General features: G+C 46.7%; 2 protein-coding genes across 2 annotated transcripts; both read left to right on the top strand.

The window, feature by feature from the left end:
- The first annotated feature begins 606 nt into the window (after positions 1-606).
- LOC138101629 (IgGFc-binding protein-like) lies at positions 607-4,305 on the top strand. The gene is made up of 4 exons (XM_068999398.1): positions 607-1,828; positions 2,497-2,813; positions 3,297-3,617; positions 4,168-4,305. The coding sequence occupies exons 1-4, from the start codon at positions 607-609 to the stop codon at positions 4,303-4,305; spliced, it is 1,998 nt and encodes a 665-aa protein (XP_068855499.1).
- A 41-nt stretch (positions 4,306-4,346) lies between these two features.
- Positions 4,347-12,103, top strand: LOC138101627 (IgGFc-binding protein-like). The gene is made up of 7 exons (XM_068999395.1): positions 4,347-4,631; positions 6,041-6,602; positions 8,356-8,948; positions 9,170-9,743; positions 10,717-10,916; positions 11,340-11,720; positions 11,963-12,103. Exons 1-7 carry the CDS (start codon positions 4,347-4,349, stop codon positions 12,101-12,103), a joined length of 2,736 nt encoding a protein of 911 aa, XP_068855496.1.
- The last annotated feature ends 245 nt before the right edge of the window (positions 12,104-12,348 follow it).

Genomic DNA, 12,348 nt, shown 5'->3' with positions numbered 1-12,348 from the left:
AAATTAAAAGTCCATAAAATCAATCAAGTACATCAAATCCATACCCCATTAAATCAATAATCCATCAGATCAATGTTAAATTTTTTTCTCCAAAATAATATCCCATCAAATCAAATCGATAGTCCATAAAATCAATAAACTGGCAAATCAAAATCAATGATCCATGAAATTACCACTCCATCAAATCAATAGTCTGCCCACTAAAAAGTCCATTAATTTATTAATCCATTGACTCAAAAGTCCATTGGCTCAATAATCTATTGAATCAATAATCCATGAAATCAATGTTTCATCAAATTAATGGTCTAGTAAATGAAATCAAAGGTCTATCAGATTGAAAGTCCATCAAGCCAATAATTATCTAATCATTGAGCCATCAATTTAATAAACTATTGAATCAATAATCCATCAAATTGATCAAGTTGTTGAATCAGTAGTCCACGAAATCAATAATCCATCTATCAGTGATCCATGAAATCAATTGTCCATCAAATCACTAATCCCTCAAATCAATCAAATCTCCATCAAATCAATAATATATCAAATTATCCACTCCTCTCCTTCTTCCCCCCAGCTTTCCTCCATGCTCCCAGCATCACCTCTGAGATGTCACCACCTCACCTGGGTGATGAGTTCCTGGTGGCCTTCCTGCAGAATGGTGACCAACGTACCCTTCGTAGCGACTTTCGCCTCCTTCTTCTCACTGGGCCCTCCCCATCCACCACTGCCACCATCTCCATGAAGAGACCTGGATTACGGATGACGGTGCAGGCAGCTGCCAACCAACCAGTCCTGGTGAAGATCCCACCCCAAGCAGAGATGGTGGGAAGCCAACTTTTTGAAAACGCCGTGGTGGTGAAGACCACTGCTGCCGTCACCGCAGTGATGGTCAACGACAAACCCACAGCAGCTGACTCTGCTGTCATTATCCCAGTCCACAGGTGGGGGACGGAATACCACGTGGTCACTCCCAACCCCGGCCCCACCCGCCATGCCCAGTTTGTGGTGGCCACTTGGGATCAACCCACCACAGTCAACGTTCATCTCAACACTGACGTCACCTTCCGTGGACGGCTGCATCGACGTGGCTCTACCCTCGCCATCCCCCTGGAGCCGTTCCAAGCAGCGCAGATCCAGAGTGCAGCCGATCTTTCCGGAACACGGGTGGTGGCACAGAGACCTGTGGCCATCTTCAGTGGTCTCACCTGTGTGGACAGGTTGAGCTGCTGTGATCACGTGGTGGAACAGCTCCACCCGATCAGCCAATGGGGAAAATCCTTCCTTGTGCCACCAGTGCCCTTCCGGGGACAATCCAACCTTGTCTACATCACTGCTGCCCAACCAACACGTGTCACGGGTCATGGTGAGGTCACTGAGACCACGCGAGAGATACAACCCAACCATGCGCTGCTCTATGGCACCCAGTCCCCGCTGGGCTTGTTCCTCACTTCTGAAGCTGGTGTCCAGGTTTTTCTGTTGGGCAGTGGCAGCAATAGCGGTGCAGTGACCTTTGAGCCATTTTTTGTCAACATCCCAGACATCACCGGTTACTGCAACTCCTACAGTGTCGTTGCGCTGGAGGGGTATGACAACCGCATCCTGCTGGTGGCCAAGACAGCAGAAACTTCTGGAATACTGCTGAACCAGAGTCTGTTAAGGAGTGTGGCGTGGGAGCCAATCCCTGGGACAGAATATTCATGGATTGGGATAAATTTGGGAAGCGGATTTGGAATCCATCGTGTGGCGCATGAGACAGCGGCATTTGGGGTGTGGAACGTCGGTATGGGAGAGGGGAAGCGCTATGGAGCGGAGGGAGCTTGTGACAGTGGTGAGTGGAGGTGGACTTTGATATCAATAAATGATCTAGAATTATAGAGATATCAATAACAGATAGTTATAATAATTATACTTAAATACATGTAATCATCCAAATGACAAAAATCAATGAAATTAAAAATAATAGTATTACATAATAATATTAAATTTTAGTAATATATATTATATGATACTATATAATATATAATAGTAACATTTTAAGAAAATACTAATATACAAACATATAGGAATAACAGTAAAAAATTAAATGTAATGTATTAAATAAATAAATAAGAATCAATGGAGAAATACATAGATAATTCATAAAAATCACTATCTAAAATATAAACATATAATAAATATAAATATCTAAATATTAGAGATAAATATATATAAAATAACAGGTCTGATAAGTTTATATTTATACATTATTTAGAATGGTATACATTTATTATATTTTGAATAATTCTGTATGATAGAAATACATAAGCAATACATAAGCATACATACATATCTAAACAAATATAGAAATAATATATGGATACTTATAAATAATATAGGAAAACTTAAGTGTACTTACAAATCAGGCATAAAAAATGCAAAATATATAAATAAACATAGACATATCAATAATATAATCAATTAATATAATTTCATCCCCTGTCACTAATAAACCCACAGACCCCTGCCAGCAGGTGCATTGCCGCCCCAAGGAGAGCTGTCACCTGGAGAAGGGTGCGCCCACCTGCCGCCACGACTACCTGGGCACCTGCACAGGTTCCCCATCCCTGCAGTACCACACCTTTGATGGGGCATCCGTGTCCACCCGTGGTGGCTGCAGGTACACCCTGGCCAGGTACTGTGGGAACGACCCTACCCTGCAGCACTTCACTGTGGAGGAGCAACGGAGCCAGGATCGCTCCAAGGATCCATTGGCCAATGTCTACATCTATGCCTACAATGTCTCCATCCGTGCTGGTGAGGACAGGGCCGTCCAGGTGAGTTTCCCCAGGTATCGGATCTATCGTTCCCAATAAAACTGTTTGTTCCAAGTAGATTAAAATTTATGGGTGAGTTTGACCTTCAAAAAATGAGGAAAAACACCAAAAAAGGTGGAAGAGGATAAATCATTGCAGTGTTGATGTTGGCATTAAAAAGGAAGTAGAAGTGCCACACCTATGGAATTTGGGGAATTTTTTCCATTCCCAATCAATTTTCCAGGTGGGATGTGATTTCTTCCAAACCTGTTCTCTGTACAAACAAAATTAGCTCAGAAGATAGAGAAAATGGTTCAGATTTGGGGTTTGAGCTTTTCTTGGCGTGAATGTCCAGGAATTAGGGCAAAAATTCTGATTTGTAATGCAAATTGATCATTCACAAAATCATTTCTCCCTCTGTTTGTATCTATGTGGTTTTTATGTTGTTGGAAACCACCTGCTGAGTTTTAACCCTCCTCCTCCTCATCTTCCCCTCCCCACAAGGTTAACAACAAACCCACCGATCTTCCAGCCACTCTGGAAGAGGGAAAAATCCAGATTTTCCAGAATGAGGGTCGGACCATCCTCCAGACGGATTTTGGGCTGCAGGTGACCTATGATGAGGACCAGGTTATCATGGTGGCAGTGCCCAGCAGCTATTTTGGGGCCTCTGTGGCAACTTCAATGAGGATACAGATGATGAAGCAATGGTTCCCAATGGTATTCCTGGTGAAGGTGGTGAGGATTGGGCAGAAAGTTGGAGAGATCCCTCATGCCAGGAAGATTGTGGAGACCAGGAGACTGCACAGGACACAGAGGGCTGTGGTGAGTTCATGGGGGGAGTCTGCGAGGGTCTTGGGGTAGGGAGAAAATACTCAACTGTGGGTATTGGCCGAGAGGAATGGTTGTAGGCATCAACACAATCAATGTGTCTTTTCACTCCGAAACATCCCAAAATCCACCTATCTACTTGACACCCCAGGTGTCCATAACACATGGAATTATACCAGCATTTTCCTGGAGGCCATCCCTTCTTGGTGTCTCATGGACTCCACAAACCTTGTAGGTATCAACATAACGAGTGGGGAAGAAACCACCCCAAAATCTACCTGATCTCACTTCAGCTCCCCAAAAACCAGGGAATTATGCTGAGATTTTTCCTGGGGGTTGTCCCTGTGGAGTGTCTAGTTTGTTTTAGGTGTCAATGTAACCAACACCTCCCTTACAGGGAAGGCTTGCATTAGCTGGTTCTCCCTAAAACACTCCTAACCCTCCCTGATTTGACTTCAGGTGTCCACAACACATGGAATTGCACTAGGGCTTTCCTGAGGACCATCCCTGTATGGTGTCTCACAGACTCTTAAATCCCTTGTAGGCATCAAGGCAACCCAAAACCCCAGCACCACTGCCTCTTCTTGTTTCCACAACAATCGCTCCTACAAGCTCCATGAGGAATTCTGGGAAGATGGGAGCTGCCAGAAGCGGTGTCGGTGTGAGGATGCAGGGACAGTGACTTGTAAACCAGGGGGATGTAGATCCCATGAGAAGTGTGTCATGGTTAATGGCATCGCCAAGTGTACACCCAACAAGCACTACACCTGCGTCGGGACGGGTGACCCACACTACACCACATTTGATGGGGTGAGGTTTGACTTCCAAGGCTCCTGCATCTACCAGTTTGCCGCCCTCTGCACCCCCAAGCCCACACTGGTGCCCTTCAATGTCACCGTGGAAAACAACCACCGCGGCAGCCGTGCTGTGTCCTTCACCAAGACCGTCAACCTGGAGGTCTATGGGAGTGTCATCAGCATGAGCCAGGAGCACCCACGAAAGGTCAAGGTGGGCAACCACTCAAGGAATATTTTTCACCCCCAAATCCCCCTCAAAAAATCCTTTTCATCACCAAATTCCCTCATATTCCCCTTTTTTTCTGTTCTAATTATCTTTCTCCCACCAAATCTTTATTTTTCCCCCCTAAGTATCCTTTTTTATGCCAAATTCTCCATTTTCCCCCAGATTCCCCCTTTCTTTCACCCAAATCCCCCTTTTTATCCCCCAAATGCCTTTTTTTTACCACATATCCCTTTTTACTCCTCTACTCCTCCCTTTTCCCCCAAATTGCTCTTCATTTCCCCCCAGTTTCCCCTTTTCCCCCAAAATTCCCCAATTTGCCCCTCAAATTGTTCTTTTTTCCTGCAAAATCCCCTTTTCATGTAAATATTTCCTTTTCTCCCCTAAAGTTCCTCTTCATTTGTCCATAAATTCTCCCCTTTTCTGCCTAAGTACTCTTCTTTTCACTCAAATCCCCCTTTTATCCTTCAAATACTACTTTTCCCCCCAAAATCACCTCTTTCCCCACAAAATCCTATTTCCCCCAATCCTCTTAGTTCCCCCAAATTATCTATTTTCCCTGAAATTCCCCCACTTTTTCCCAACAAATCTGCCTTTCCCCTCTAAATCCAACTTTTTCTTTGAAATTCCCTCTTTTTCTGCCAAATTGCAGAAAAACCCTAACTATTTTTCCCCAGACTCCCCCTTTTTCTCCAAAAATCCTCCTTTTTTCTTAAATACCATTTTTCCCTCAAATTCCCTTCTTTTTGGTCAAATTCCCCATTTTTTTCTTCCCAGCTTCCTCCTTTATCCTCCAAATGACCCCTTTTCCCCCAAATTTCCATTTTTTCCCTCAAAATACCCTTTTTTAACGCAAATTTTCCTTTTTCTCCTCAAATTTCCCCTTTTGTCCCCAGTTCCCATTTCTTCCTCAAAAATCTTTCTTTCTTCAAATTATCCCTTTCCCCCCAAATTTAACTGTTTTCCCACAAATTCCCCCTTCTTCCCCAAATTCCCCATTTTTTCCACAAAAATCCCCAATACCCCAGATTCTCCTTTTTTTCCCTGAAAACCCCCACTCTTCCCCCCAAATTACCTTTTTACCGCTAAACTCCAAATTTAACCCCAAATTATAGTAAGTATATAGTACATTAAAAACAAATTAAAATATAAAAATAGTTCAAATAAAAATGCAAAAATAAATAAATAAATAAGAATGAAAAGAATAAAGATAAAAATGAAAGCAAATAAAGTCAATAAGAAGAAATAAATGTAAAAAGAAAAAAATAGAATTAAAAATATAAAGTAAATTAAAATAAAATTATAAACAAAAATACAATAACCGAATAAAACTACCAAACTATGATTTCAAACCTCTTCCTTCCTGTCCACCCCTTGTCTCCCTCCCGCTCCTGCAGGTGGACGGCGCCTTTGTGTCCCTTCCCTTCACCCATCCCCACTTTTCCATGTTCTACCGTGGCGTCCATGGCTTTGTCACCACTGACTTCGGTGTCACTGTCACCTTTGACTGGTACAGCTACGCCCGTGTTATCCTCCCCACCACCTACTCTGGTGCCGTCTGCGGTCTCTGTGGCAATGCCAATGGTGACCCTGATGATGACTTTGTCACCCCCGGTGGCCACCGCGCCTCCGATGAGACCCAGCTGGGTGACAGCTGGAAGGTTGGGGATGTCCCCGGGTGCTCAGCTGGTTGTGGCGCAGAGTGCCCGGTGTGTGATGCGGTGCAGGTGCAGCCATACCGTGGAGACAGGTACTGTGGGGTGATCGCCCGAGCAGGGGGACCCTTCCAGGAATGTCACCGTGTCATCAACCCGGAGCCGTTCCTGCAGGACTGTGCCTTTGATGCCTGTCACTACAAGGGACACCGTGACACTGTGTGTCAGGGTGTCTCTGCCTATGTCACCGCGTGCCAGAGTCAAGGGGTGAATGTGGGGATGTGGAGGACAGCAGAATTCTGCGGTGAGTGTGGGTGGGATGGGGGAAAATGGGACCTTCCGAATTCCTTCCTTCCTTCCTTCCTTCCTTCCGAATTCCTTCCTTCCGAATTCCTTCCTTCCTTCCTTCCGAATTCCTTCCTTCCGAATTCCTTCCTTCCTTCCTTCCGAATTCCTTCCTTCCTTCCTTCCTTCCTTCCTTCCTTCCTTCCTTCCTTCCTTCCTTCCTTCCTTCCTTCCTTCCTTCCTTCCTTCCTTCCTTCCGAATTCCTTCCTTCCTTCCGAATTCCTTCCTTCCTTCCTTCCGAATTCCTTCCGAATTCCTTCCTTCCTTCCGAATTCCTTCCTTCCTTCCGAATTCCTTCCTTCCTTCCTTCCTTCCGAATTCCTTCCTTCCGAATTCCTTCCTTCCGAATTCCTTCCTTCCTTCCGAATTCCTTCCTTCCGAATTCCTTCCTTCCGAATTCCTTCCTTCCGAATTCCTTCCTTCCTTCCTTCCTTCCTTCCGAATTCCTTCCTTCCTTCCGAATTCCTTCCTTCCGAATTCCTTCCTTCCGAATTCCTTCCTTCCGAATTCCTTCCTTCCTTCCTTCCTTCCTTCCTTCCTTCCTTCCTTCCTTCCTTCCTTCCTTCCTTCCTTCCTAGTTCCTTCCTTCCTTCCGAATTCCTTCCGAATTCCTTCCGAATTCCTTCCGAATTCCTTCCGAATTCCTTCCTTCCTTCCGAATTCCTTCCGAATTCCTTCCGAATTCCTTCCTTCCGAATTCCTTCCTTCCTTCCGAATTCCTTCCTTCCTTCCTTCCTTCCTTCCTTCCTTCCTTCCTTCCTTCCTTCCTTCCGAATTCCTTCCTTCCGAATTCCTTCCTTCCTTCCTTCCGAATTCCTTCCTTCCTTCCTTCCTTCCGAATTCCTTCCAAATTCCTTCCTTCCGAATTCCTTCCTTCCTTCCGAATTCCTTCCTTCCTCCCTTCCTCCCTTCCTCCCTTCCTCCCTTCCTCCCTCCCTTCCTCCCTCTCTCCCTCCCTCCCTCCCTCTCTCCCTCCCTTCCTTCCTTCCTTCCTTCCTTCCTTCCTTCCTTCCTTCCTTCCTTCCTTCCTTCCTTCCGAATTCCTTCCTTCCGAATTCCTTCCTTCCTTCCTTCCGAATTCCTTCCTTCCGAATTCCTTCCTTCCTTCCGAATTCCTTCCGAATTCCTTCCTTCCTTCCGAATTCCTTCCTTCCGAATTCCTTCCTTCCTTCCGAATTCCTTCCGAATTCCTTCCGAATTCCTTCCGAATTCCTTCCTTCCTTCCGAATTCCTTCCTTCCTTCCGAATTCCTTCCTTCCTTCCTTCCTTCCGAATTCCTTCCTTCCTTCCGAATTCCTTCCTTCCTTCCGAATTCCTTCCTTCCGAATTCCTTCCTTCCTTCCGAATTCCTTCCTTCCGAATTCCTTCCTTCCGAATTCCTTCCGAATTCCTTCCGAATTCCTTCCGAATTCCTTCCAAATTCCTTCCTTCCGAATTCCTTCCTTCCGAATTCCTTCCTTCCTTCCTTATTCCTTTCCTCCCTTCCTTCTTTCCCTCCCTTCCTTCTTTCCCTCCCTTCTTCCTTTCCTCCCTCCCTCCCTCCCTTCTTCTTTTCCTCCCTTCCTCCCTCCCTTCTTCCCCTTTCCCTTCCTCCCTCCCTCTTCATGCCCTCCCTTCCTCCATCCCTCCTTTCTTCCTACCTTCCTTGAGGGACTCCCCTTCCCTTCAGATATTCCCCTCACTCCCTCTTTTCTTCTGTTTTTTTCCCCAGCTCTTTCCTGCCCCCCTCACTCCCACTATGAGCTCTGTGGGAGCCCCTGCCAGCCCACCTGCCACACCCCCTCCGTCCCCTCTTCCTGTTCCACATCTCCTTGCTCCGAGGGCTGTTTCTGCGACACCGGTTATGTCCTCAGCGGCTCCGACTGTGTCCCGCACTCTGAGTGTGGCTGTGAGTACCTTGGTCACTACTATCAGAAGGACACTGAGTTTTACCCCTCATGCCGGGAACGCTGCCGCTGCAGGACCAACGGCACAGTGACTTGCCAGGAGGCGTTCTGTGGTGCCCATGAGGAGTGCCGGGTGGAAGATGGAGTGTTGGGATGTCACCCCACTGGTTATGGCCGGTTGGTTGTGTCGGGAGACCCCCACTATGTCACCTTTGATGGACGCACCTTCAATATCCCAGGATCCTGCACCTACGTCCTGGCACGGGTGTGCGAGCCGGCACGACGATTGGTCAACTTCACAGTGTTGGTGGAGCATGAGGCAGGCAGTCACGGTGACCCAGTGCTGATGAAGAGGGTGGTGGTATCCATCCATGGGTACACCGTCACCATGGAGCGGGGACGGAGGTGGGAGGTGACGGTAAGTCTGGAGACACCCATGGTGATGTGGTGATGATGAAGAGGGTGGTGGTGTCCATCCCATGGGTACAGTGTCAACTGTGGAGGGATCTGGTGATTCCCATGGTAACGCCATGATTATAAGGAGGGTGGGTGTTTCCCTCCACATCTACACTGTCACCATGGAGTGGGTGTGGTGACTCTGTACTGAGTGTTACACGTGTCACCCTGTCCCCATTCCAGGTGGACTCGGAGCGCTACACCCTCCCACTGGTGACAGAGGACAAGAACCTCCGCATTGGCGAAGAGGGGAATAACATCATCCTCCACACTGCCGCAGGAGTCCGCATTCTCTACAACACAGCCACCTTCCTCCTCATCACTGTCCCCGACGTCTACCGTGGCCGGCTGTGCGGCTTGGGCGGTGACTATGATGGGGACCCCAGTGACGACTTCCGGCTGCCCAGCGGGGTGCTGGCAGGAACGACTCAGGAATTTGTCACCTCCTGGAAGGTTCCAGAGAAGGACAGAGCATGCACTGATGGCTGTGACAATGGCGTGTGCAGCAGGTGTGATGTTGCCAGTGAGGTGACATATGGCAGGAACGGATCCTGCGGCATCATCCGTGACGCAGAAGGGCCGTTCCGGGGGTGCCACCCACGTGTCAGCCCTGTGGAGTATTTCACCCACTGTGTCCATGACGTCTGTGCTGCCAGAGGGGATCACACTGCCTTGTGCCACGCGCTGCAGGCGTACGCCGCCGCTTGCCAGGCCGCTGGCGCTACAGTCGAAGCATGGAGGACAAAGGACTTCTGCCGTAAGTCAGGAAGAAGTTCCTCACTCTGGGTCCTGTTTCCCTCAAAAGCCATATTTTCTCCTAGAAAAAAACCCTAAAGTTTTGGAAAAAAAATCCCTCAAGATTGGGAAAATTAGTTTTTGAAAGAATTTCCCCCAGCTGAGGAAAATTTTTCTCATTTTAGAAAATGTTCCCTCACATTTTGAAAAAGTTCCTGAGTTTCAAAAAAAATCTTCATGTTTTTCAAAAATTCCTTCAAATTTTAGGAAAAGTCATCGAATATTTAAAAAAACCTTTAAAAAGTGAAAGAAATTTCAAATTTCAAAAAAGCCTTTGAATTTTGAAAGAATTCACTCAAATTTTAGAAAAATTCCCCTCTGTTTTGAAAAAAACATCCTCCTATTACTCAAAAATTCCTTTAAAATTTGGAAGTTCTCCCTCAACTTTGATTAAAACCTTCCAATTGTGAAAAAAGCCTCAAAATCTGAAAAAATTGCTTACCATTTTAAAAAATAATCAAATTTTGAAAAATTGTTTCCAACTTTGAACTTCTTTCCTCTAATTTTGTAAAACACCCTTCAGTTTTGAAAAAAAATTGCAGAAAGGCTTCCAATTTTGCTAAAACCCTTCCAATTTTGGAAAAAAGCTCAAATTTCATGAAAAAAACCCCAACATTTTTGAAGAAACTACCCAATTTTGGTAAAATGAATAACATTTTACTGAAAACACTCCAATATGGAGGAATAATGCCATTTAGGAATGGTGACCTCAAACTTAAAAAAACACAACCCAATTTTGAGAAGAAAAAAAACCCAGTTTTTATGAAAATGCCAAAACTAATAACTAATAAACTAAAACAAATAAAAGCCTCCAATTTTGAAAAATAATCCCTCAAAAAAAAAAAATTTTTTTCTGATAACCTTCACATTTTGGCCAAACCCCCACACAACTTTGGAATTGTCCCAACAATGCTGTTTTTTCCCTTTTTCCCCAGCACTGTCCTGCCCCCCAAACAGCCACTACGAGCTCTGCACCCGCACCTGTGACCTCACCTGTGCTTCCCTCGTGGGCCCTGCCCCCTGCACCTGGGGGTGCTTTGAGGGGTGTCAGTGTGACGAGGGGTTTGTCTTCGATGGGGACACCTGCGTGTCACCCGAGTGCTGTGGCTGCCTCCACAGGGGACGCTACCTCAAGGTCAGGTGACAGGGCAGGTGACATCTGAGGCTTGGGACTGATGGGCTTATTTTGCTGGCAATCAGGTTGGGGGTTGGGCTGCCCCATCTAGAAAGTCCCAGAGGGTCTGGGGGGAAGAAAGGGCAATTAACAGCAAAGAGGACAATTGGCAGGGGAAAAAAAGGGCAATTACTGAGGGAGTAGCCCGGAAAAGTGAATTAATAATTAATGAGGAAAAAGGAACAATTAATGGTGAAAAAGGACAGATAACAGGAAAAATTTGTGATTAGCAGGGAAAAAGTTACCATGAACTGGTTGAGTTGCCCAAAGTCCCCCAAATCCACCTGAATTTCTCACTCTCTAGGATTTTCCCCCTTGGAAGTTGGGAAATTCCCCCAAAATTTGGGAGATGGGGCTTAAAACCTGCGTTATTTCCTGTTCCAGGCAGGTGAGATTGTCACCTTCAACAACTGCTCCAAGGAATGCCACTGTCACCCATCACGGGGACTGGTGTGCCGGGACACGCAGTGTCCTCAGGACCAGGTGTGCGTCACCCGTGACGGGGCACAGGTGTGTGCCAGGAGTGAAGGCCACTGCCAGGTCATGCCTGGAGCCACCTTGACCACCTTTGATGGCATCGCCGGGCCCCTGTTGGCCAGTGGCACCTACAAGGTGTCAGCCCTCTGCGATGAGGAGGCACCAGATTGGTTCAAGGTGGTGATGGAGGTCAGCAACTGTCGTGACACAAATGTCCCCGCGGCCACAGCTGCCATCGTCTTCGTCCGTGAGGGCGTTGTCAGCGTCAACGGCAACATGAAGGTGTGGGTGAGTGGGGCAGGTGAGGGGGTTTTGGGTGGTTTGTGTCAATCTAGAGCAATTTGGGCAAAAATCTCTCTAGATTTTGCCTGGTAGTGAGCTACTTTGTCTGATGTGGAGCGATTTTGCCCCATAATGAGCCATTTTTGCAAAAAAATGAGTGATTTTGGCTCTAGCCAAGCTAGAGCCCTTTGCTCTAGAGCAAGTGGGTTTTTTATCATGTGTCTCGTAATTTCCTGTAATTTTCTCAGGTCAATGGCCTCTTCACCCATCCTCCCACCACCATCTCTGACTCCGTCACTGTGACATCGTCCCGTGGGAATGTCACGATCACCCACCGCTCTGGGATGTCCGTCACCATCACCCAGGACGGGAGGCGACCATCACCGTGACCTCAGGCCTGGCCTCCCGTCTCTGTGCCCCCTGTGGGAATTTCAACGGAAACCCCAGAGATGACTTGAAGCTTCCGGACGGACGTGATGCCCGGAGTGTTGGAGAAGTGGTGGACATGTGGAAATCCCCGGATTTTGCTGGATGGTGAGTGATTCCTAATTTACTTACCTCCAAATCCAAGAAAAATTTGTTTTTCTGCTCAGATATTTGGCAATAATGTCAGTGGGGGAGGGGCTGGGCAGAT

This window comes from Aphelocoma coerulescens, unplaced genomic scaffold (assembly GCF_041296385.1).
Source record: "Aphelocoma coerulescens isolate FSJ_1873_10779 unplaced genomic scaffold, UR_Acoe_1.0 HiC_scaffold_374, whole genome shotgun sequence".
Classification (NCBI taxonomy): Eukaryota; Metazoa; Chordata; class Aves; order Passeriformes; family Corvidae; genus Aphelocoma; species Aphelocoma coerulescens.
This window is presented reverse-complemented; position numbering and strand designations above follow the sequence as displayed.

Excerpts from the sequence above, each read along its gene's own strand:
- LOC138101629 (XM_068999398.1), top strand. The coding sequence starts at position 607 with ATGTCACCACCTCACCTGGGTGATGAGTTCCTGGTGGCCTTCCTGCAG. Across the intron at positions 2,814-3,296 it reads GTGAGGACAGGGCCGTCCAG|GTTAACAACAAACCCACCGA; the intron begins GTGAGTTTCCCC and ends CCTCCCCACAAG. Across the intron at positions 3,618-4,167 it reads ACAGGACACAGAGGGCTGTG|GCATCAAGGCAACCCAAAAC; the intron begins GTGAGTTCATGG and ends AATCCCTTGTAG.
- LOC138101627 (XM_068999395.1), top strand. The coding sequence starts at position 4,347 with ATGGTTAATGGCATCGCCAAGTGTACACCCAACAAGCACTACACCTGC. Across the intron at positions 6,603-8,355 it reads GAGGACAGCAGAATTCTGCG|CTCTTTCCTGCCCCCCTCAC; the intron begins GTGAGTGTGGGT and ends TTTTTTCCCCAG. Across the intron at positions 10,917-11,339 it reads ACAGGGGACGCTACCTCAAG|GCAGGTGAGATTGTCACCTT; the intron begins GTCAGGTGACAG and ends TTCCTGTTCCAG.